This window comes from Tursiops truncatus, chromosome 4, assembly GCF_011762595.2.
Source record: "Tursiops truncatus isolate mTurTru1 chromosome 4, mTurTru1.mat.Y, whole genome shotgun sequence".
Lineage (NCBI taxonomy): Eukaryota > Metazoa > Chordata > Mammalia > Artiodactyla > Delphinidae > Tursiops > Tursiops truncatus.
Window position 1 is genome coordinate 17,118,416 of NC_047037.1, and position 25,958 is coordinate 17,144,373.

At 40.6% G+C, this 25,958-nt stretch overlaps 2 protein-coding genes across 3 annotated transcripts in view; one reads left to right on the top strand and one right to left on the bottom strand.

Annotated features, from left to right (window-relative positions):
* Positions 1 to 24,071, top strand: P2RY14 (purinergic receptor P2Y14). 2 transcript variants are annotated; one of them, XM_004327831.4, is made up of 3 exons: positions 1 to 32; positions 17,041 to 17,145; positions 21,864 to 24,071. In XM_004327831.4, exon 3 carries the CDS (start codon positions 21,890 to 21,892, stop codon positions 22,898 to 22,900), a length of 1,011 nt encoding a protein of 336 aa, XP_004327879.1. In that variant the 5' UTR covers positions 1 to 32; positions 17,041 to 17,145; positions 21,864 to 21,889; the 3' UTR covers positions 22,901 to 24,071. The 2 variants fall into 2 exon arrangements, with proteins under 2 accessions (XP_004327879.1, XP_019789918.1); XM_019934359.3 differs by lacking the exon at positions 1 to 32 and having other exon boundaries at positions 17,035 to 17,145; positions 21,688 to 24,071.
* MED12L (mediator complex subunit 12L) overlaps positions 1 to 25,958 on the bottom strand; it is a 327,546-nt gene that overhangs the window by 184,148 nt on the left and 117,440 nt on the right. The window lies entirely within an intron of this gene.

Here is a 25,958-nt window from a genome sequence, read left to right on the forward strand (position 1 = left end):
CCTTCAGAGACCATAAGAGACTGGATAAATTGGTAAGTAAGAAAAGCCCATCCAATGCAGGGTTTATTTAAAGATTTAAGTATTTGTGATTCCACTGTAAAACGGCTTGTTGTGCTCGTAGTGTCCTAAATTCTTTTTCTGAATGAACAGAGTGACAGATTTGCAGGTGAGATGTGACTTTTCCAGGTTCAAAGACTAAACTAAGTCCAATTACCTTTTCTCTGTAAATGTTCTTTTTAATTTCATGAAGCACAATTTTCTTTCATGAGTTCATGCATAGGCTTTCGGAAATTCCTATTTTAAACAATTTGTAATCGTACTGCTTGTAGAATATAAGACAGTGTTGTGTGTATGTGGATAGTGAGTTAAAATCAGTTTGGGATATGGTAAAGGGCATAAATACAGCTGGGTTATGATGTAATCCTCAGAGGTGAGGGAGTCCAATTAAGAACTAAAATGCTGGAGGGAAAAACAGAAGGTTTGGTTTAACGGCACAAAAGGACACAACCTCACTAAAAACTGAAACCAAAGTGAAACACTTCATGAGAGGAAGCATTTTAAATCTTCTCTGAAATGGTAAATGCCTGGGCTACCGGTGTGGATTTAACGGTGAGTCACAATTGTTTTTCAAAGGAAAAAACAGGAATTAAATAAGCCTTATAGGTGCTGTTCTAGCTTTTATTAATGTCTTATAAGTTTTGATTTTCATGTTCTTGATTCTTAACTTCTGATTTCTTCCTCTGAGATTTCATGTAACACTTAAATGTCAATCATTGGTAGCATTTTTAGTTTAATTTGTGGATGGCAGGGACAAGGGAGGTAACCTGTGGAACTTCTATTGCTTGTTTTTCTAGAAATTTGAGTAGTAAATTCCATAGAACCTAAACTAATAGATAATTTTAAAACCTAATTTGTGCTAAACTAATAGATAATTGTAAAACTTAATTTGTGCTTAGAATCCATTCCAGTTTATTTCCCAGCCAAAAAGCAAATATCTTTCTTTAAAGAGCCCCATTTACTGGAGAAATTGTAAGAATTTACAACTGAAAGCAACTGAAAGCAGGTGGAGGTTTAGAGCATAATTGACCAACGACAAACAGCTCCCTCCCTCTGCCAACGAAAATTTTAAAAATCACTAAATTTAGTATTTGTTATAAGTTGTGACGTCCTTCTTAATAAATTACTCTCTAAATGGAGAAACAGCAACCTCTTAAGTCTTCTCTCATTCATTTTTATACCTACCACCTCCCTGCCAGTTCTCCCCGCTTAAAGAAAGCATTCACAGGAGAAAATCTATCTATTTATACACAGTGTAGACATTTAGACATATAGGTAGATCTCACACTTAACATAATTAAAATGAAGAGACTGGCATTTGCAACTAACTCCTGTTTCCTCCATTCGGGCCAACTCTCGGTATCAGACCCACCCATTCTGGGGAAGATGCTTCACGGCCTTCAGTGCTTCTTCAACACAAAACGTTTCACTGGCTACTAGGGATTCACACGTGCCATCAGATAGCGTGAGAAAGAAAAATCCAGAGTAAAACTTTGGTTTGTAAAACATAACCAAGATCTAAGCCTTCTTTACTTTTTGCCCTGTGCCCTCTGGTACAATAGATTTTATTTTGACTGTTCATGTGTAATTTTACTAAAAACTATTTAAAATGTATCAGCATTAACCTAACCGTATGAAATGGACATTTTCTGCAGATAAAAAATAGTCAAATATCAGCAATTTTATGACTCATCCTAATAAAAAGGAAAACAGTCTTAAAAGGTAGCCCCAGAAGTCGAAGGGCAAGGGAAACATCAATAATAATAATTTACATAATTTTTATATGCTAGTGAGACCTAGTACGTCTAATTATCCTCATAGGTACTCCTCTGCTTTTAAAGGCTTTGCACAGATTCTGTTATCAAAACTGGGTGTTTCCAGCAGCCAAATTACACTGGGAAAGAACTTCTATCATTTCCTCTGTTTTACTGATTAGGAAACTGGGGTCCAGAGAGGTTCAGTGACGCAAATAGGATAACACAGCTAATAAAGACCAAGGATTGAATTTAAAGGAAAAAGTCATCTGGCCTCAAATCCAATGACCTTTCACCTACCTCATCTTGTCTCTGACCTAAGGAGATAAATGTGTCCAATAAAAATTATGACTTATACACAAATAAAAGCTGAAGATGCAAGAGTGTGCAGGACTGCTCTGCCCCTTAACTAGGCACTCACACAATAATGGCAGTAATCACATTGTATGAAACAGTCAATATTATCGGGACGCAAGTTTTTAGAGAGGCAATTTTACCTCGTCGAAAAAGCAGGCACTTTGCAGACAAGCAGCTGAATTTGAATCTACCGTGAGCTTGAGCTACCTTTTGTTTTGTTTTTTAGCTCCTTTGCCTCTTTGATCTACCTCTGTTCCATCTGTCACCCCAAAGAGCTACTAAGATATTAACTGGGCTTCCCTGGTGGCGCAGTGGTTGAGAGTCCGCCTGCCGATGCAGGGGACATGGGTTCATGCCCCGGTCTGGGAAGATCCCACATGCCGCGGAGCGGCTGGGCCCGTAAGCCATGGCCGCTGAGCCTGCGCGTCCGGAGCCTGTGCTCCGCAACGGGAGAGGCCCGCGTACCGCAAAAAAAAAAAAAAAAAAAAAAAAAGATATTAACTGAGACATGCTAATACCCGGCACCTTAAGAGTTACTCAGTAAAAATGGAATTCCTCACTCTTCCTTGCCAGTAACTTATTAAGTTAGAGGTAGTACCGGCAAGAGTAAAATCCCATAGGAAGTTTCTTGAGTTGATTCTGACACACATGGAGCCAAAGAACTCACAAAATAAGGGGAAACGAATACTTCTCCCAATTTACCTCCTGTCATTCCAACAGAAAACCGGGCACCATGTCAGTACCCAAGTAGTGAGTACCTGTCAACATGTCTACTGAGTGCCAACTAACTAACCATCAGTGACCACTGTAAACAAAGAGGCCGGTCCCTCCAGGCCAGAACAGTAGGCCTGACAACTAGGAAGCGTGGAGATCTGGGTCAGGGCCCGTGAGCCCCACAGGTCGTGGTCCCATACAGAAAGGGGTGGGAGGAAGACATGAGAGGTATTATTTGCTTAATTCATATGTTTGGTGGATGGATGGATAACCAAATAGACAACCTTACCAAAAACCTAAAAAAAAATAAACAAAGATATCTGATGTGTAGGAGTTACAATGAGAGATGGAAGTTATACACATTTTTCATTTCATCACTCTTCATAAAGGTCTGGTGTCTTTTTTTTTTTTTTTTTTTGGTATTTACAGACAGGCCACATATTGGACGGATTAAGAGCTGACATATTAAAATAAGCAAACTAACCCCCAAAAAACCTTATTAGAAAATAGAGCAAAATATATTTTAGCCAAGAATTGTCAAACTTCCGGTCTCATGATCCCTTGAACACTACTGAGAAGCCCAAAGAGCTTTCATGTTGTTATACCTAGCAATCTTTACTATATTAGAAATTTAAATTCTGAAATTCAAAAAATATTTAATTCGCTTTAAAAATAGCATCAAATGTTAACATGAATAATACACTTCTATGAAAAATAATTATATTTCCCTCCAAAAGTTTTAGTTAGAAAAGTGGCATTATCCTACTTTTTTCTTTTCCTTTTGCGGTACGCGGGCCTCTCACTGTTGTGGCCTCTCCCGTTGCGGAGCGCAGGATCCGGACGCACAGGCTCAGCGGCCATGGCTCACGGGCCCAGCCGCTCCGCGGCATGCGGGATCTTCCCTGACCGGGGCACGAACCCGTGTCCCCTTCATCGACAGGCGGACTCTCAACCACTGCGCCACCAGGGAAGCCCCTATCCTACATTTTTGCTTATCTCTTTAACATCTGGCCTAAGACAGTTAAATTCTCATATCCACTTCTGCATTGGATCAGTTTCAAAATGTACTTTTAGTTAAAGTAAACAGAAGAAAATCTAGTTTCACACAGATATGTAACAGGACAAGGAAGAAGTATTTTCATAGCCTTCCGGATTTTCTTCTTTGGTACCACACCAAAACTCAAAAAGTGGCAGTTTCTTAAAGGCTGTTTGCACAGTAGAAACTAAATTCATATCAATGAATATTTCTGTTATATTAAAATCCTTTAGCGTAACTTGGTCTTGGAATAAATCTTTTACCCCTGCTAGATTTTATATCATATAATCCTTGGTCATTTGAAGAGGTACCAAAATTCATCCAGAATTTTGACGTATAGATACTTTTCATTATGTAGTGTCAAAAATAGTATTGATAGTGGCACTGATTTCATTGTAAGTACTGGAAAGTAATGCTATTTGTCTTCCTTGACTTGAAGGCTCAGTGCATTCAATTTTGAGAAAATGTCTGCCAAATACTCAAGTATGAACTGCTATAGTTTACGTGCATTCCATGAAGAAAGCATCTAATTCAGCTCGCAACTTACTCAAGTGTTGTTCCTCTAGACAACCATCATATACAGAAGTGCTTTGTGAGCCATTCCTATAATGTCACGTGAAATATTTAAGACACACACTTTAATCAAATGGACAATATGCATTACTTCAACACAGTCACTGTAAAGTTAACTTAGTTTTTTATTTTTTGTGTTGTTTTTTTGTTTGTTTACTAAGATTGCATGGATGTAAGGTAGGCAATGACTACAGGACAGACAGTTGGGTACATGGCCTTCATTTGTGCTGAAGTACCAGCAGGTTTGTTTTACACATTGTGGCTTTTGCACCAATACTACAGATGTCAGCACAGTGAGTGAAAAAGGCAAACAACATGTTAGTATTCTTCTGAAAATGGGCTGACCTCATGGTCCCCCTGAAAGAGTGTCAAGGACTCCATGGTTCCACAGACCATATTGTAAGAACCGTTATCTTAAAAGTGGTCCTGGGGCTTCCCTGGTGGCGCAGTGGTTGAGAGTCCGCCTGCCGACGCAGGGGACGCGGGCTCGTGCCCCGGTTCGTGAAGATCCCACATGCCGCGGAGCGGCTGGGCCCGTGAGCCATGGCCGCCGAGCCTGCGCGTCCAGAGCCTGTGCTCCGCAACGGGAGAGGCCACAGCAGTGAGAGGCCCGCGTACCGCAAAAAAAAAAAAAAAAAAGTGGTCCTGAAGAACCTAGGGGCAGGACAGGAATAAAGACACAGATGTAGAGAACGGACTTGAGGACACAGGGAAGGGGAAGGGTAAGCTGGGATGAAGCGACAGAGTGGCATGGACATATATACACTACCAAATTTAAATGGATAGCTAGTGGGAAGCAGCCGCATAGCACAGGGAGATCAGCTTGGTGCTTTGTGACCACCTAGAGGGGTGGGATAGGGAGGGTGTGAGGGAGACGCAAGAGGGAGGGCATATGGGGATATATGTATATGTATAGCTGATTCACTTTGTTATACAGCAGAAACTAACACAATAATGTAAGGGAATTATACTCCAATAAAGATGTTAAAAAATAAAAAAGAAAGGCAAAGTTGGAGCCACTACCTGAATGCTGTTTCTAGCACGGGCAGGATGCAGGTCTGTTGAGCAAAATTTGCATTTAGCTATTTTATAGTTCTGTTATATTTAAAGCCAAACCCTGTTACAGGGTCCTTTCTTCAGTGTCTCCAATATAACCAGAAGCCACCTCAGTTGAGACTTTGACATAGGAAAATTTTCTTTTGATACAAAAAAGCACTGATTCGGGGGGAAAAAATTGATAATTTGAATATACTAAAATTAATAACTTGTTTATCAAAATATACTTTTAAAGGAAAACGGACAAGTTACAATCTGGGAGATGCTATTCACCATACATATACCCAACAAAGCAGGTATCAACAATATTTGAAGGATTTCTACAAATCAATAATAGTACAAACAACCCAAAAGAACAATGAGCAATAGATATGACTAGACATTTATTTCATGGAAATAACCAATTAGCATATGAAGAGATGCCCATATCACTGTGATCATGGAAATGTAAATCAGGACCACAATGTAGTAACATTTCATAAGCAAAAAATTTTATATCCGAGAATAGGAAACGTTGAAGAAGATGTGTACCCACAGAGGATTTGCAACCACTCTGGAAAATAGTTTGGCATTATTTCCTATAGTTTAACATTCACATACCTATGATCCAGCAACTTAAATCCTCTATTTATACACACAAGACACTCTTTCACATGTTCATCAAGAGACGTCAAGGATATGTACCTTGGCATGGTTCAGAAGGGCAAAAACCTGGAAACATCCCAAACATAGGAAACTGAATGAATGAACCATGGCATGGTCAGACGATGGAATGTTTACAGTCACCAAAACACATGAATTACGGCAACAATGCTCACCAGCACGGACAACATGTGGTATCTAAATCTAAATGATCGAAATCACTAAATGATTACATATGTTTCTTCTAAAATCACAATTTCATACACACATAGACATACAACAACACACTTTTAGGAATACATACAGATGTAACAAAACAACCTAAAACCGCGAGAGAATGAAAAAAATGGGGTTCAGGGTGCATGGTGGCCAGAGAGACGGCATGTGGGAAGAAAGAGAATTCAGTTACATGCAGCTCGTAATTGTCAAAGTCTTGGCTTTTGTTTTGGTTATTGAGTTTGAGGGAGATTATTAACGTAATTAAGAATAACAAAATAGGGGCCTCCCTGGTGGCACAGTGGTTGGGGGTCCGCCTGCCGATGCAGGGGACACGGGTTCGTGCCCCTGTCTGGGAGGATCCCACATGCCGCGGAGCGGCTGGGCCCGTGAGCCATGGCCGCTGAGCCTGCGCGTCAGGAGCCTGTGCTCCGCAGCGGGAGGGCCCACCGCAGTGAGAGGCCCGCGTACCGAAAAAAAAAAAAAAAAAAAAAAAGAATAACAAAATAAAAATTTTAGAGTCAACCTTGCATGAACCTTGCGTGCTAAGAATACGCCATATGGTTATATAAGACTATGGTGAATCCAACTTTATGCACCAACAAATTTAAAAGATATCTATACATTTTAACCTATTACGCACATAGAAACTGTGAAACTCTGAGGTCCTGAACAGACTCATCATTTGACAGTTAAGCAAATCAAATCCTTAATTTGACCAAAGCTGTACAGATAGATTCATTCATAAATTCAGTAAATATCTATTGAACATCTACTATATGCCAGCCACTAATTTAACAGTGAACAAGAGAAATAAGTTCTGTTCTCATGAAGGTTACCTTCACGGCGTAGTAGGAATGGGGGGGGGCGGGGTGGAGGGATGATGGAGGAAATAAATTGAAAAATAAACACTACTTTAAATAACGAAGACCACTCCGAAGAAAACAAAACATGGTGAGAGGGTGTAGAGCGCTGCCTACGCTCCTGGCTGTGTCAGGCATCGTAAACTGGGAAGGCCTCCCTGAGAAGGTGACGCTTGAACAGAGACCAATATGAGGCAGCCACAGTAAGATGCTAGAGACAGACAACGCCACAGACAGAGGCCAGGCCTCCGAGCACCTCTGCCCCAGTGAGGTTCACCTTTCTAGAAGTGGGTGTCAACATGACCGTGGTGACAGTGTGAAAGCAAATTCACCTGGGTATTCCTACTACTCCTACGCACTGCTTGACAAAACCTGGTTGTGGTCGTGTCTGTAGACCCTTGCCAAGAGCCCCCGCCAGTTTACAAAGGAACAGAAGCCTTTCACGATTTATCTGGGACAGAGAAAAAGAATGTACCTGCTCAGAGCTTTGTCCAGCGCTGGATGGCAGGCAAGGAAGAGCTCAAGGGGGTAGCTAGGCAGTTAAGTTTTGCTTTTCTTTTCAATTTTTGTTTCACTGGGCCAAAAAACTAAGCAGCACAATAATGTTTCGTGACACGTACTGGCTTACTTGCCAAAGGGAACAAATATCTGCTACTTTGCCTTCTCTACACCCCTACCCCATACACACAAACATACCTGCACTTCCCCCACAGGCTGACCAAGTCAGGGACATTCGAGAGACAGAAGAAAGCTTGCTGGCGCTTTTGCTGCTGCGGGCTGGGCGGATTCATATTATAGGCAAAAAAGCCACACAGCTGATGAGAGGCCTCTGTTGTCCACCAGGAGAGCGACTGTGGCCCCTGGATAAGGAACGTGGGATAGTAATAATCCAAGTTATGCTGACATTATATCTGCCAGGCCTCTCCTAGCCACCTACTAGGGGGAGGCATGTAACCAAGGTAAGAACATACGGGTAAGATGCTACAGCCACTGGGGGCTTGAAAAGAGGTGGGTTTCAATTGTAGGTGCTCTGGTTACCATCTCAGAACTTGTTCACGCCACTAAGCTCCCTTACACAGCTTTCTTCCTAGGTAAAATAACAATGTTTTAGGTCATTCATGAGAAATTCATGCAACTTCTACTATGAACTATTTGCTGAGCTAGATGAAAATACAAAGCTCTCTCTCCATGCAGTAGAACAGACAAGCTAATAAAAATACGACTTGTCAACAGGAAACAATATTCCCTCGTAGTTAAGGCTTTAGAATGACACTGACCTGGACCCACGTCTCAGTTCTACAATACACTAGTTCTTTCACCTTGGGCAAGTTACTCAAGCTGTCTAGATTTCAGTTTCCTTCACTATAATATGAGATTACTTCTGTCTTATGAGGTCTACTGGAGGATTTAAAAGTGCATAGCTGTAGTTCGTTCATTTTCAGTGCCGCACAAAAGTTCACTAAATTTTTTTAACCCTTTTTCCTGTTAATAATCAGTTGAGCTATTTCTACGTTTTTGCCATTACAGTGTTTCTATGAGCATCCTTGTACGTGGATATTCTCATACATACTTGGTATGCTTCTGGAAGAGAGACTTCTAGGGCATATACTTAGGAATTAAAATGCTCAGCTATAGGGTGAATGAACCTTCATCTTTTCCAACTATTTCCAATTCCTTTTCCAAACTTTCCAATTCCTTTAGAAACATAATACTGAGCTGGAGATAAAAACAAAAAAAAAAGTCCTGGAACACTACATACACCATCAACCACGAACAATTTTTATAATGGAATCTATGTTCATATAGATTTAAAACCATTTATGTTTAAAGGCAGGAAATAAGAAATACAAAATTCAGGTCAGGATTCCCTCTCAGTGGAGGAAGGTACAGCCCAGGGAGGAGGGAGGAGGGAGGAGGGAGAAGCTGGAGCACTGGTGAGGCTCCGGCTCTCAAGTCAGCACTGTGGTCTTTTTGTTGTGCTTTAGTTTCTTTGCATAAATTCTTTTCAAAGTATCAAGTAGTCCATTAAAAAGCAAAGGTATTTTTAAGAGCAATTACCACTGCCTGTGTCTGGTACCAGGGAAAGTTCCCCACGGATGGCAGTTACTGCTGTACAATGTGATGAGAGTGAAAGAGATGACAAGACAACAGCGGGAGCTCTGGAGGTACCGCAGCCAGGCTCCGCAGCGTCCGGGGCTGTGGGAGACGCAGAACCGCAGGAAACGGAGGTGCCCAGTGCGGATGGGAGAGGAGGCTGCTCAGAGGCCAGAACCACCAGACTCTGGGCCCTAAAAGGGCAGGATTCCCAACACCAAGAACACTATCCTGATAACAGGAGCCAAAGGCATAAGTGATAGATGAAAGGAAAAGTGTGTCTTATAGATGACAGTTTTAAGCAATGTTCTTAACAAAGATGATTTTGGCTTAGAAGAATGGGGAGAATGAGAAAAGAAGATGGCCAGGAACAGAGTAAGAAACACCAATTTAAGGACAGGCAGAGAAACTCCCAGAGGTGAATGAGAAGCAAAGGTAAGGAGGGTAGCAGAGAAGTCTGAGGAACTGTTATGCATTTGCTATGTGTCAGGCACTGAGCCAGGGACCCTTCCCTCAAAACTAATACACACACATACGATACATACATATACGTATGCATATATATACACCTGTATACATATATAGTTACATATACCAGCAGAAAAGTACATGTATACACACATATATACACACATTTCTTTTACTAAATTTTCTACTACATTTCTTTTACTAAACCATTTTGAGTATAAGTTGCACAAAATCATGTCCCTTCCCTCCTAAATACTTCAATTTGCATCTCTGAAGATTAAGAATATTCTCCTAGTTAACCATGCCATTACCATACCTAGAAAAATTAAGACAATTCAATAACATCATCTAATATACAGTCTGCATTCAGATTCACACAAGTGCCCTAAAATAATTTCTATAGTGCTACCCTCTACCGCCCCCAGCCACCAATCAGTTCACACAGCACATTATTCCTCTTTGGCCTCTTTTGATCTAGAACTGCTCCCGCCCACCCCATCATGTTTGTTTCCTTTTCATGATACTGATTTATTTACAGAGTCTGGGCTGTTGTTTTATAGAATGATCCATGTTCTGAATTTGTCCAATTGTTTATCCACGATTAGCTTTTTGACAAGGTAGGTTGTGTACATCTAACTGAGTCATATTGAGAGGCAAAATATCGAATTATCCCATTTTTGGTAAGTTCAATCATTCAGTGACTGCCAGATGAAAAGGTACCATTTTTTTCTTTGTTATTCTAAATGATCTGTGAGTGATGCTTTTAGATTGGAACATCCTGTTCTCCTACAACCTTTCGCCAAGAGACTTTTCACAAACACTGAGGACTGCTGCCTGAATCAATTATTACACTGAGGTTGAAAACTGTTGACTTTCTAATTCTATCATTCCTTCTACCTTTTCTAGCTGACATTCTTCTACAAAGAAGAGCTTGTCCCTGTCTTCATCCTCCCTTTTTCATCTGTATTTTTAATATCACTATCAACTCTTGAATGTGGTTTGTTTTTAAAAGTATTTTCATCTATTACTGTCCTTCTTATTGATATCCAAACTGTTGAATTTAGAAGTACCACCAAGTCAGCTCCCATGTCCTTTTTTTTTTCTCCCCCCCCCCAACCCTTAACACTTCCTCATTGGTCTGAGCACTTCCTTGCTTTTTGCCTGCAAGGTATCAACTCACCTTTCCCTGTGCCTGATTTGAAATCAGTCACTTCCCCAAGGAGCCTTGGTCCCTGTTAGTGGGTGGTGATACTTAGAGACAAGATAATCTCATTGATAATGGAGATTGCTACGTTTCCACCTACAGAGGATTTTTTACTTTTGTTATTTAAAGTTGGAAATGGCTTGAGCAAGTTTATAGCTATTAGGGTTATCAGGACTTCAAGACCTACAAATTTTATTGAGAACTTGTGGAGGTTTATACCTTGAAGGAAAGTAGCCTCTAGACTGAGAGAGAGCCTGAAAATACAAAAGAGGAAGGCAACAATGTATAAAGAAAGATTAGAAAGGAAGTCAGTGTAGGCTGCAATTAAAAAAAAAAAAAAAAAAAAAACCCACCATGGAGTAAAATAAAGCTGGTCCTGGTCCATGCAGGTCATGAGCATGAAATTCAATTCATGGCACAGACAGGAAGGAGCACTTCTTATCATCAGATTCCGTCCATTCGGACACCACCTCTGAGGCAACAATGAAATGGCATCTAATAGCTCCCATAGGGCATGGCAAGGTGTAAGATAGCATCCTCAAAACACATATGAGCAACTCATATTGAAATCCATATGAAAAGTGAAACAGTCACAGATGTATTGATCTAAAGAGGACACTTACATTCAACAATGGATCCCATTGGGATGGGCCTCGGACTCATAAAAAGCAAAGGTCTTTCTTTCCATGTGTACTCTGAGCACCATCTATAAGCTGCATAAAAATGCATCCTTCACATTTAAGTCCTACTCATTTTGAAATGAAGGTAGTTGCTTCATTGTCATATGCTGTGTTTAATAAAATACAAATTCATTTAAAGCATTTCCCAATTCATAGGTTAGTGTAACAATATATTTTATTGCATCAAAGGTTACTGATTCCTCCAACAGGTAGGAAGTACATAAATTTTAGGCTTTAAAGTGTATGAGAATCACTTCTCTGTAGTGTTTCCACTCCCATCTAAAGTTCTGGATATGTCTATTCTTTTCCTTCGGGATATGCAAGCCTCAATCTTGAACAAACATATACCTGGTTGATATTTAAGCTAAGTCAAGTTGTTGGTTCCTCACAAATGAAAATCTGTTCCCCAGCCCCCTGGCAAAGGGATATGCGTTAAGGCCCTAAAAGCCCCAAGATCTGAGGAACTGAGTACTGCACGCCTGATTGAGAAACGCAAACACCATCTCAGTAAAGCAAAAAGAGGTCAGAGGTTCATTTCCTTGCCTCACCCCAGGGAATAGCACCACATATTCCAAAACAACGCTGCAGAAGAACAGGCTGGAAAAAATTAAGTCAGGAATCCTAACAGCTCAATCTAAGTCCAGATAGAGAAAGGAATCAGTTCCCCAAACTCTGAAGACAGGAGTTTCACAGCTTTACATCACTCACATCAAAAATGCAGGCCCGTGTGGACTGCCAAGTAAGTGCATGAAACGCTCTGGACTTCACTCATACTCCCTGCTGCTGAGTGCCGCTTCCTATGATGAGAACCCAGGGACCATAAGAAGAACGGCCTTCCCCCAGCTTCCCCGAGGCAAGCACTGCTGGGCCAGACTCCCGAGGAGGTTCAGAGCACACTGCAGCCCTGCGTTTCAGTGCAGAAGAACATCAACCTCAAATAAACGTGGGGAAGTAGGGCACACCGTGGGAGCCTGACCCAGGGGAATTCCTGGCCGGCTGAGAGTCCCAGGGACCTCCGATTCGTCTATTGTCAGCTGAGTCACTCCCTGAACCCCCAACGTTTCCTCTGAGTCATACACTGCCAGGCACCAGGTATTTGATTCTTATAGGAATAGAAACCCTATGAGGTAGCAACTACTACCCTCTCACTTTAGAGATGTAAAGACAGAAACATGGAGGCACTCTGTAACTATTCCAATATCACAGCTACTAAGAAATTGAGCCATATTTCTAACCAAGGTCCACTACATCCAACATGCATGCTTTTAACCATTATACTGCACTGTCTGCCCATTATTCCAACAGAGCTGTAAAGAAAGCCCACTTCACATTCCAAGACCTAAGCATGTGAATTACTTAATCGCTGCTGAGTTACTCAACATACAGTTCAGGTTTAGCACCAATGAGAGAGCTGACAAAATTCTATTCCTGTATCAAAATGACACCAAATACAACTACCATTAAGGGGCTATTTCAGTAGTTCTCAACTTGGGAACATCTTAAGAAATGTCTGGAGACATGTTTCCTTGTCTTAAGTCATGGGTGCTGCTGGCACCTAGTGGATAGGGCCAGGGATGCAGCTAAACATCTTACGATGCACCAGACCACTCACCCACAAAGAACTGGAACTCAAAAACATGTCAGTAGTGCCAAGGGTGAGAAACCCTGGGCTATACCAAAGACTGTAGGTGGAAAATTCCTCAAAACCTATCCTGATGATCCAGATGCAGCTCCTGGTACGGAGGCTAGGATGGGTGGCCACTTCCATGGCCCCAGAAGTTTGGCATCTGTGCCACACCTCGCCCTCTCCCCCAGCTCCCGTGATCTGCTTGCATCACCACAAGATGTGAAGACTGACCCGGGATCGAGGAGGCGCCAGTCTTGCACTTTGCTAAGAGTTCTGCTAAAAGTATTTTAAGGGAAGTGGTTGGAATTAAAAGTAAAAAACTAGGTTTGGGCATCATTATCAGCTTACCATCACACTAACTCACCATCCGTTATGGAGTTTCTGTATGCAGTGGTACCCAGAGACTAACTGGAGAAACTGAAGGCATCCACACCTTGCAGACCTTTAACACCTAGATCAAAAAGGACATACTCACAAACTTACACGCACATGTCCACCTTCCCTCAAAAACAATACTGGATAAGTGATTCCTAAAAACAATACTTTAGAAAAATGCTGAAGGGCCTGCAATACATGCACATACTCATGAACACAAACAAAACATGCTTGCCCCGAGTTCCCTCAGGAGTAGAGGAGACCTGGCTTGGAGATGAAGAGACATAAATTTGAATACTGTCTGGCCACATATTAGCTGCCCAATTCGCCTTTGATGAGTTACTTAACCATTCTCAGCATCAGTTTCCTCATTTGCAAAATGGTGATAACAGTAACTGATTGGCAAGGCTCTATCATGTTACTCAAGAGCTTGGGCAATCCGTGTCCCCCCTGCTGTGCTGTCCTCTCATGTGTCTTGGTGCATGTTGTCCGATAGCTCTCTCTGCCCAACACTGCCTCCCTCCCCTCTGACCCCCTTCTATGAAATAAACTGGCATGCTTAAAGTGACTTCTCCTTGAACAGGTCTATGACCTAGAAGCAGAGGACTCTGTTGACCCACTCCTAAGGAGTCACAATGTTGGGGAAAAAGAGGCAGGACCTAGAGTGAGGATGCAAGAAATTCTAAAACATTCAACCGACCATAGAATAAGAAAGGCCAGAAGCCTGATGACAGACTTAAGAATTAATTAATACTATTCAATAGTATAAAATATTTTTAAAATATAAAGTATGTTATAAAGTATTGAATAACATAAAATGTTATAAAATATGACTACAAGACTGAATAAGTAGCCCATATATAAATTCTCCTTCTATTCAACCCTTATGACTGTTCTGGAAACCGTCTAGGATATCACATATTGGCACCACAAAGAGGGAAAAAAAAAAGTCACACATTACAGCAAGGGAGATAAAAGCAGCAATAATAAGAAAATGGCTTTAGTAAGTTTAGAAATGTACACAATGATTACACACATCTATACCACTTTCTATTGTTAGAAGAATCATCTAGAAACAAATATTTATCTCATATGAAAAGATCTTGGGGCACCTCGGATCAAAGTTTTTGATGTTTGGACTGTAAGGACAGAGAAGGAATTGTCAGACTGTCGTTAGATAAGAACTGAACAAAGAACAGGAAGAAAAATGCTCATCATAGGTGGGTACTGATTAAAGAGTGATTTGAAAGCAATTCATTTTCCAAATACATTTTCTTTATTGAATATTTTTTTATAAATTATTTAATTATTTTTGGCTGTGTTGGGTCTTCATTGCTGCGCACTGGCTTTCTCTAGCTGCGGCGAGCCAGGGACTACTCTTCGTTGCGGTGCACAGGCTTCTCATTGCGGTGGCTTCCCTTGTTGCAGAGCACGGGCTCTAGGTACGCAGGCTTCAGTAGTTATGGCTCGCGGGCTCTAGAGCACAGGCTCAGTAGTTGTGGCGCGTGGGCTTAGTTGCTCCGCAGTATGTGGGATCTTCCCGGCCCAGGGCTCGAACCCGTGTCCCCTGCATTGGCAGGTGGATTCTTTAACCACTGCGCCACCAGGGAAGTCCCTCCATATACATTTTTGTTTTCTAATTATGAACTATTTCAAGTACACAAAAGTACAGAAACTAATGTTGGTTAACACCAATACACTTAATCGCCCCGTGTTAATTGATAGTAATATTTAGGCATCATTGTTTCAGAATTTAAGAGGTGAAATACCGCAAATACAACTAAAGTCCAACCACCCTATGGCATCCCTTGCCCCTCCTTCCTTCTCCGGGAGTAAGCAGTTTCCTGAAGTTAGAAGATATCATTCCTGACCAGAACATGCTCAGTACTGACCTGGATCAAATATAATATTCCACCACAGAAAACTAAATCTCTTTATGTTTTGTTTCTAAAGAGAACTTCATGACCTCTTAGGGCTATTCTAGGTAAATATGCTTATTTTTTACCACTGGTTCTCCATAAAATATCAATTTATATTTACAGACTAGAAGGATGAGATTATTATGATGAAATTTATAATGAGTAAATGCTAAGAAAAATCTTAGATTTCAGGCTCCTTTTAATGTAATTTTTTCCTACCTCAAGTCCCAACTACAGCAAAGAAAAATAAGGTTGATTTTTTACCCACCTCACCAAATATTTATTAAAGTCCCCTACGTACAGTCTTTTAAAAAAAACAAAAAACAGGGCTTCCCTGGTGGCGCAGTGGTTGAGAGTCCGCCTGCCGATGCGGGGGACACGGGTTCGTGCCCCGGTCCGGGAGGGTCCCACATGCCGCGGAGCGGCTGCGCCCGTGGGCCATGGCCGCTGGGCCTGCGCGTCCGGAGCCATTGCTCCGCAATGGGAGAGGCCACAACAGTGAGAGGCCCACGTACCGCAAAAAAAACAAAAAACAAAAAACAAAAAACAAAAAAACTTGCTCTTCAAGGAGTACTCGTTGGGTTAGTAGCACCAACATTATACCCAGCTCCGGACCTATGGAATCTCGAGTCTTCATTTTAGCAGGAGCCCTGGGAAATATGTATGCGTATTAAAGTCTCAGAAGGGTTGCCTTAAAGAATTTAGAAAGGTGACAACCTAGACCGAGGCAGAACCAAATCCAACCACCATTCTGCCAAACCTATCCTCTTCCTATCATACAATATAGCTTTCAGATGTTATCTTGGCAAAGTCCATGCATAAGTAGACCAGTGGTTATCAACCAGGGGCAATCGGGCCTCCCAGAGGACATTTTGTTCACAACTTAGGGAGATGATACTATTGGCCCCTAATAGAAGCCAAGAATGCTGCTGAACATCCTACAATGCAGAGGACAGTCCTCATGACAAATAATTATCTAACCCAGAATGTCAGTGGTACAAAGGTTTAAAAAAAAAAACACCAGAAAACAAAAAAAGCCTGCCTATGATTTCCTAGCTAAAAGGGTCAATTGTTAACTTCAGTAATTTAAATGAGCTGATTTGAGCAACCAAACCCATAAAGCGTGTGGGGGGTGGGGAGAAAGAAACCAGTAACTAAAAACACTTCATATGCAATCCTCTCAAGTAAAGGGTTTACAGGGTTTACATCACATCAGTAATCGTCAATAGTGACAACCAAAACGAAGTTCAGTAAAGCAACAACAAAAACGCGTGCTGAAATATTGCACAATTATACAAGCTGTATTTAAAAGGCAAGTGCACAGCTACGACACATACTTCTTCAATGAAAACATTCTGGCGTTTATTTAACTTAATTAAATCTTCGTTTTTCTCCTACAATACAGGATCATTAGCGAAGAAGCACCTTGGCCACTTCAAGATGACAAGCGCCCACTAGGCTAAATTACTTCACTGAAAGGAAACCTCATATCAGACAAAAATTTTAAAACGTAAGTGAACAGATCCTTTACCGTTATCAAGAGCTTTGTTAATTTCATCAAACTATTACGAAAGAATAACTTCCCTTCTTCAGAGAAAGTAGAATTACAGCACACGGAACAGTGGAAGGTGGTCCATTTTAAGAGAAAAATGGGTCACTGTGTGTAATTACACAGAGGATGAGTAATGAACTCAGCATGTTTTTACTAAGATGATTGTATTTCCAGAGCGAGCATCGCCTTGTCTGGTCCTGTATCAACTAAGTTCTGCCCAAAGAGAGAGCCCTGAGGTTATATGCAGTATTCTACAACCTGAAAATACGAATGCAGCCCAATCCTGAGACCTAACATTTCACTAGGAACAACAGCGCTATCTGGATTAAAATGAAACTTTGCCATTGATATTCTAGCTGTGCAAAAAAAAGATGAGAGAAAGCAATTCATAGGCTCTTATTACACGTTAACGGCTGTCTTTTGGTCTCATAGATCCACTCCACCATTACGTAACCAAAGATCCAAAGTGACGGTTCATATAGACTAAAACGTTTCAAGTCATTTCATTCTCCTTTACCTGGATTTGTGGAACAAGGAAGATTTCCACCTAAGAGAAGCTGAAGCCTTATAATATTTTTTTCTAATTGAAGTATAGCTGATTTACAATGTTGTGTTAATTACTGCTATACCGCAAAGTGATTCAGCTGTATATATATGTGTGTATATATATATATATATACACACACACACACACACACACACACTCTTCTTTTATGTGTGTGTGTATATATATGTATATATATGTGTATATATATATTTCTTTCCCCCCCATTACGGTTTATCTTGAAATCCTTCTTAAATGAAGTCTCAAGAATTCAGGGAGCTGTGCTTATGTTACCTGAAGCCTCAAGGTTAACATAATGACCACTTTCACTATAGAAATTCAGAGGTAATCTCAGAAGTAACGTCCATGGGCAGGGCTGGCTACACTTCCACAAACTGGCTCCACAGAATGCCCCTTATTTCGGTTGATCATCCAGAGGTGCTTTTCCTCTTTCTTTCTCCCCCTTTGCCTGTCTCTTGTCTTTGATGGGCTGGGACAACCTGCTTAGAAATAGTAAATCAGCTGAGAGCCTGGGGCAGGGAATGGAGGGTTGCTGGGCCACATCAAGACATTCTTTCTTTCTGATTTATTTGGTTCTTTTTATTTTTACGTTACCGTATAAAATCAGCATCCGTATGTTACTATTTCCTCCATCTGTGAAATGATTTGAAGTTTTAGTAGGTGTCTATCGGGATGTTAAATCACCTCTATACTAAAGACAAGGAGAGGAGACTGGACAGGTGTTACAAGGTCAAAGGAATACATGTCTCTTTTATCAGCTTGTCCTATTTTTCATCTAACGTGTATTCCTGCCTTTTGGTCTCGATATATAACTGGCCTCACTTGCCGCAGATACCTTAAGATAGCCCCTTTTCCACACATCTCTTGATCCATCACTGTAGAAAAGGCTGCCACACTCTGAGTCACCAGGACCAAATATGATAAATTATGTACCTGGAGGTCACAGTGCCCTGCCATCAACACTACTGCTCAAGAAAAACAGACTTAAGAGCGTATTACCACTAAAACTGTCTCGGATTTACCATTAGCTCATTACCTACGTAGAATGAGCCTTTAATTTGCCTCTGCTGTATCCATCCAGACAGCAGCACGAGCAGCAGTGATGCCCTGCTTCTTCCCCCAGTCAACATGTCTCAAACGGAGACTCTGATCTGCCGTTGCTTAAAAACAGCCCAAAATAGCAAGAAGACGTTTGGAGGGAAAGACCCAAGCAAGCCTTGAGTACTCATTTCATTTCAGAAGGCACTCTGGCTCTAGAAGTTTACCTGGGTCAGCTAGCCCCTTCCATCAACCTCAAAGTGAGGAAAGGAGGCATGAGGTGCATGGCAAAGCATATATGCTCAGATTCTTGACCCTCTGAGGAACCAGAGAGCAGAGTTGTGGACCCATGGCATCAGGCTACATTCAGACATATTGCAGTGCGAAAGGACAAAAGTCACGAGATTCTGAGAAAATGTCTTTATACAGGTTTCTAGAAGGAAAGGAAAGAAATGGTGGCTCTCACTAAATCATTTCTGGGAAATTCTTCACTATTACTATACACAGTGGCTTCTATAATTTTTCTATAAAGAGAGAAATTTGGTACTCATTAAATCATTTCTGGAAATTCTTCACTATTTCAGTATTTAGTTGTATATTATATAGCTAATATTTGTCTCTACTTTAAAACGTACTCACATCTGCTTTTTTAAAAATTTTATATTTTAAACTCCAGTGAATCCAACAATTACTGAATACATATCATGATCCCCGCACCACACTGACCGAAGGGCTTGTTTTCCCAGCACCGGGACCCCTGGGAGTGTTCTCTTGAGCTCGGTGAGACTGGCTCTTAGACTAAGCTGCACCTTACTATCAGGGGACAAGACCAATTATTTACTAAATATAGACTCTCTGCCACAGTGGACAGTTAAAAATAGAAAACATGGCCCCTTCACTTACCATCTAATATATGAAACAGGCCACAGAGGACCTACAAACAAACCCATTATGATCAGAGCCAAGTGGGCAGGGGATTAGATTTCCTTTCAAAGGAAGTCCAAGGACGGGCAAAATCAATTGCTAGAAATGTAACTAGTTTTGCCATATGCTTGCAGGAAGAGTACACAGAAGCAACATATTCTTTTGGGGGAAACAGCACACAAAGTTTGCATGTGTGATTTTTTTTTTTTTTTTTTTTGCCATGTGACTGAATCTCATATTCCACATTTCCAAATTCTACTTTCTCACACTTCCTTAATTTTACTGACACAGCCCTTCACTCACTGTGTATAAAGCCCCATGCTTGGCACCAGAAATACAAAGATAAACAAGATACATTCTCTGTCCTCAAGGAACCCACTGTTCTCCACAATGCTTCTTTCCCATGACCCCTGACTAGATGTAAATTTCTTAAGAGCAGGGACTCATGTCTTATATTCCCAGATTGCATTTCATTATTTCACAAATATTTTAAATATCTAATGTTCTAAATGTAATGCTAGGAATACAATGGTAAAAAAAAAAAAAAAATGACATGGTCTCTCTCCTCTGAAGGAGCTTACAGTAGTAGAGGAAACAAAAAACAAACAGCTAGAGAGGCACGTGCTATGACAGAAGAAAGGCACAGAACTAGGAGCACACGTACAAGGGACCTCACACCCAATCCACCCCAACCAAGGCTTGGGAGGGCAAAGCTTCCTAAAGAAAGTGGCATCCAAACTGAGGCCTCAAGGATGAAGAGAAGTTAGCCAACCAAGAAGGTAGCAAAAGAGTCTTCCATACAAATGCAAGTTTGTGCAAAGGTCCAAGGTGAGAGAAATCCTGGAACCCACGAGGTACAAGGGTTCAGAACAGCAGGAACTCATCACTGGAGGTAGAATTAGTAGGGATCAGACCAAGATGGGACTTCTGGTAGCTCAGGGTTAAAGAGTGAGGACTTTATCCGGAGGGCAAGGACCAATGGATGAAGGGTTAAACAGGATGTTGACATTACAGATAAGATGGGCAGTAGACATTTTCTTAGATGTATCAAATAATCTTTCAAAAGAGTGCTAATCTTCCTTGTGCCATAAATCATTATGTCCAACATCAGTGAAGACTACACAGGATTCTCTAACAAAAGAAGGTTCTGGGTAATACCTAGGGTAGTGTCGTCCAATAAAAATATGATGCAAGCCGCATAGGTAATTTAAAATTTTCCAGTAGCCATATTCTTAAAAAAGTAAAATTAAGTGAAATTAAGATTAATAATGTATTTTATTTAATGGGATATTCCTAAAATATTTCAACATATTCTCAATATTAAAAATATTGAGATATTTTACATTATTTTCTGCGTACTAAGTCTGCAAAATTCATTGTGCATTTTCCATCACATCTCAATGTGGACTGACCCCATTTCAAGACACAGCCACAGCCACAGCCACATATGGCTAGTGGCTACCATTTGGACAGTACAGATCTAGAATGTACTTTGGGGAGCATTTCTCAGAATGCTTAAGGTCTTTCTATCATTTTTGTTTTCTAATTTATAAAAATAATGCAAATCAGTTTTTAAATGGGGAAAAACCCCACAGAATATCTCAACTTTTAAAGGTACCCATAATCCTATACCAAAAATACCAGTTATAGTTGGACGTGTATGCTTGTAAGACGTAGTCCTATGTCTAAAATATACATAGGGTAGGCTTTCTAAAAAGTAGGGTCTGTGCCAATAGCTCTTAAACCTAATATGTTAAAGAGCTGTGAATAAAATGAAACAGATTCTCTGTTTTTATAGCTTTATTACCTTTGAGACTATATTTAAATGAGTATTCCTGGAACTTTAGAGTTGTACAGCGACCTTTATCATTTTAGGGAAACGCTGGTCTCCATGATTACCTCAGTTCTCAGACTGTCCTGCTTCTCTAATTTTCCTTTCCTGTCATCTGTCTACTCCATTCTTCCCTTTTCAGAAGGAAGGAAGGGAAGGTGAAAGGGAGGAAGAGACAGGCACCTAAGGAATATACAGCAAAAACTTGGTTTCAAGAACTTGCTGGGCATGGCAAGTTCTTGCCCTTCCCTTATTTCTCGGCAAATGACTCGAAGGTCGTGACTGCCCTTTCGGTGACTATTTCACATCACCTTCCAGGCCTCACCTGCAGAAGTTACCCAACGATGAACGCCACCACTGCCCCACCCACAGAGGGGTCCTGCCCCCGGAACACCCTCATAACCCAGCAAATCATCCCCGTGCTGTACTTCGTGGTCTTCGTGGCCGGGATCCTCCTCAACGGCGTGTCCGGGTGGATATTCTTCTACGTGCCCAGCTCCAAGAGTTTCATCGTCTATCTCAAAAACATCGTCGTCAGTGACTTCCTGATGAGCCTGACTTTTCCTTTTAAGATCCTGGGAGACTCAGGCCTCGGGCCCTGGCAGCTGAACGTGTTTGTGTGCCGGGTCTCGGCCGTGCTCTTCTACGTCAACATGTACGTCAGCATCATGTTCTTTGGGCTCATCGGCTTTGACAGATACTATAAAATCGTGAAGCCTCTCTTGACTTCGTTCATCCAGTCCGTGAACTACAGCAAGCTCCTGTCGGTGCTGGTGTGGAGCCTCACGCTGCTGCTTGCCATCCCCAACGTGATCCTGACCAACCGGAGCGTCGGGAAGGCCACACGCATTAAATGCATGGACCTGAAGAACGAACTGGGCCTCAAGTGGCACCGAGCCTCCAACTACATCTTTGTAGCTGTCTTCTGGATTGTGTTTCTCTCCTTAGTCGTGTTCTACACTGCTATCACGAGGAAAATCTTTAAGTCCCACCTGAAGTCCAGAAAGAACTCCATCTCGGTCAAGAAGAAATCTAGCCGCAATATATGCAGCATCATGTGCGTGTTTTTTGTCTGTTTTGTTCCTTACCATGTTGCCAGAATCCCCTACACTCGGAGCCAGACAGAGACCCATTACAGCTGCCAGTCAAAAGAAATCCTGCTCTATGTGAAAGAATTCTCTCTGCTGTTGTCAGCTGCAAACGTATGCCTGGACCCCATTATTTATTTCTTTCTGTGCCATCCATTTAGAGAAGTCTTATGTAAGAAACTGCATATCCCATTAAAAGCTCAGCATGACTCAGAAGCTTCCAAAAAAAGGGGAAATGTAACACAAGAAAGCACAGATACTGTGTGAATTCCCACCTCCTTTCGAATAAAGTCTGTGCATGCATATTGTAATCTTCAATTACATAATAAAGGCAAATGAAGAAGAAGCATGTCCACGATAATAAGTATCATCTCTAGGCACTACTATTCAACGTAGTACAATAATAAAACTAAAATGTAAGTTTCCATGCTTGTTTTTGTACCATCAAAGAAAAGATAATACATTATTTAATCTTATCCCACCAAAATAGAAGGTTTACGTTTATAATCAATAGTCTGGTCAGTTAATACAGCACGTTAGACAGCAATAAGGAAGACAGGAAGTAATCAAGACAATTCACAGGGGCATCTTCCTCCTTCTAAACACAAGAATTAAGCTGGCATATTACGCAATTCTTTTCAACAGGGTCATTAAAGACCAGCTTAAAAGCAGACACGGTCTGATAAAGGATTAGAGGCCTGTTTGTAGTGAAAAAGTCAAGTCTTCTCCGATTTGAAGAAGCAGGATAAGCAGACACCCAAAAAATTACTTAAGAAATCCCCCACGGATTTATTTCATGGCATTTCAAAGGAAAGCAGATATGAACTCTGTACATCGCCGCACAAAAATGTAATCTTTCTCTGATAGCATTTTGAGGATGATGTAAGATACATCTTAAATACGTTTTATGTGAAGATTAGCTAAGCCGCTTAATGAGCCTAGTGTTCTGGTGCTAGAATATGTTTAAGTAAACTCTACAGAGGGAATCTAGATAGTGGCGTAAGTTGCCAGAAACTTCCCCTGTTCCATGGTATGGGAAAAAAATCTAGGATGTCTGAGAAAAGACGTATGCACACAAATACCCCCAGCTGGCAACACACTTCATTCCCTAGGAGCAGAGAAAAGCAGTTTTCTTAGAAAGCAACTGGACCTGATAGAAAGAAAATCCAAAATTTGCAATAATGAGAAATTACACATAAAATGAAAATTTACACATCATGTTTTCTGAAAAACAAATTTCATATGTGCAGATATGGATATGATTGCTGGCTTCTGAGTCATCAAAGCTCAGTTCTTTCTCTGCTATTAACTGGCTGGAAGACATTTAGCCCATCTTTCAAATGCTCTTCTCAAACATTTTTGTAAGTCATGTTTTCATATATATGTGTGTATATATATATATATATGTATGTACTTCAAGCCTTACCATATATGTACTAATAAAAAATAATTTTAATAGTGTCAAGTTTTTTCTTAAGTCAAGATACCAAAAAACACTACCAGATTTACTCATAGTCAAGACATGGGTGGTTTCTTTAGTACACTCGATTACAAATGCTAATAGAATACAAAGAAAGAAGGCATAGGAGTACCCAGGAAGGAGTTGCATAGAGTATTTTTGAAATTCTATTTGCCACTGACTTTTCAAAACAAGTATTTCATATGTTCTTAGGACCTTATCAGATTTTAGGCAAAACTGAGAAAACACCTTTTAAACTGAGGAAGAGCTGAGAAGATTTTCACACTCTGTATCCACCTTCCACCCTCATGAAAACTCTCTGCTCCCAACTCTGGGTCAAATATCCTCTCCCAAAAAGAACAAAATCACAAACCTATGATAAACGTGCCTGGCAAAACTAAGCTTGCTATAGCATTTGTTTGGCTAAGTATATTTGCAAAAGAAAGTGGCTGTGTTTATTCACAGTTTCCATTGGTCAGGACAAATTAGTAAATGCTGGTGTTTTATATGTCCCCTACTGGGCCACAGGAGAAACTGAAATTATAAAAGAAGATGAGAAGCACCAAGTTTTGCCTTTGTAACCACTGTGCCAAAGCAAATCAGAAATATGAAAGGCAATATTTTTCAGGAAACAACATGCAATGCAAATAAGGATATCGTGAAGCAAGAGTTGAATAACAGCTACTGCATATCAGAACTTTTAAGGTAAAAGACCTGTACTTGGAAAACTGTAAGACATTGAAGACAACACACACAAATGGAAAGATGTATGCTGCTCACAAATTGGAAGAATTAATATTGTTAAAATGACCATACTACCCAAGGTAGTCTACCAAGGGTTCAATGCAATCCCTATCAAAATACCAATGGAATTTTTCACAGAACTAGAACAAATAATTCTAAAGTTTGTATGAAAACACAAAAGACTCCAAAAAGCCAAAATAATCTTGAAAAAGAAGAGCAAAGCTGGAGGTATCACACTCCCTGATTTCAAACTATACAGCAAAGTACAGTAATCTGATTACTACAGTAATCAAAACAGGATGGTACTGGCACAAAAACAGACACATAGATCAGTGCAATAGAATAGAGTGCCCATGCTTACACAATCAATTAATCTACAACAAAGGAGGTAAGAATATACAATGGAGAAAAGACAGACAGCCTCTTTAATCAATGGTGTTGAGAAAACTGGGCAGCTATATGCAAAAGAATGAAACTGGACTACTTTCTCACACCATATATAAAAATAAACTCAAATGGATAAAACGCTTAAGACCAGAAAGCATAAAACTCCTAGAAGAAAACACAGGCAGTCAGTACAGTCTTTGACACTGGTTGTAGCAATATCTTTTTGGATGTGTCTCCTTAGGCAAGGGAAACAAAAGGAAAAATAAACAAATGGAACTACAGCAAACTAAACAGCTTTTGTAGAGCAAAGGAAACCAAAAACAAAGCAAAAAGGCCACCTACTGAATGGGAGAAGAGATTTGCAAATGATACATCTGATAAGGTGTTAATGTCCAAAATGTACAAAGAACTCACAGAACTCAACATCAAAAAAGCAAACAACCCTACTGAAAAAATGGGTAGAAGACCTGAACAGACATTTTTCCAAAGACATACAGATGGCCAACAGACACATGAGTAGATGCCCAATATCACGAATCATCAGGAAAATGCAAATCAAAACCATAATAAGATACCACCTCACACTGGTCAGAACAGTTATCACCAAAAAGAAAAGAAATAAAAGGGCTAGAGCGGATGTGGAGAAAAGGGAACCTTTATGCACTATCGGTGGTAATGTAAATTGGTAAGGCCACTATGGAAAACAGTATGGAGGTTCCTCAAAAAATTAAAAAT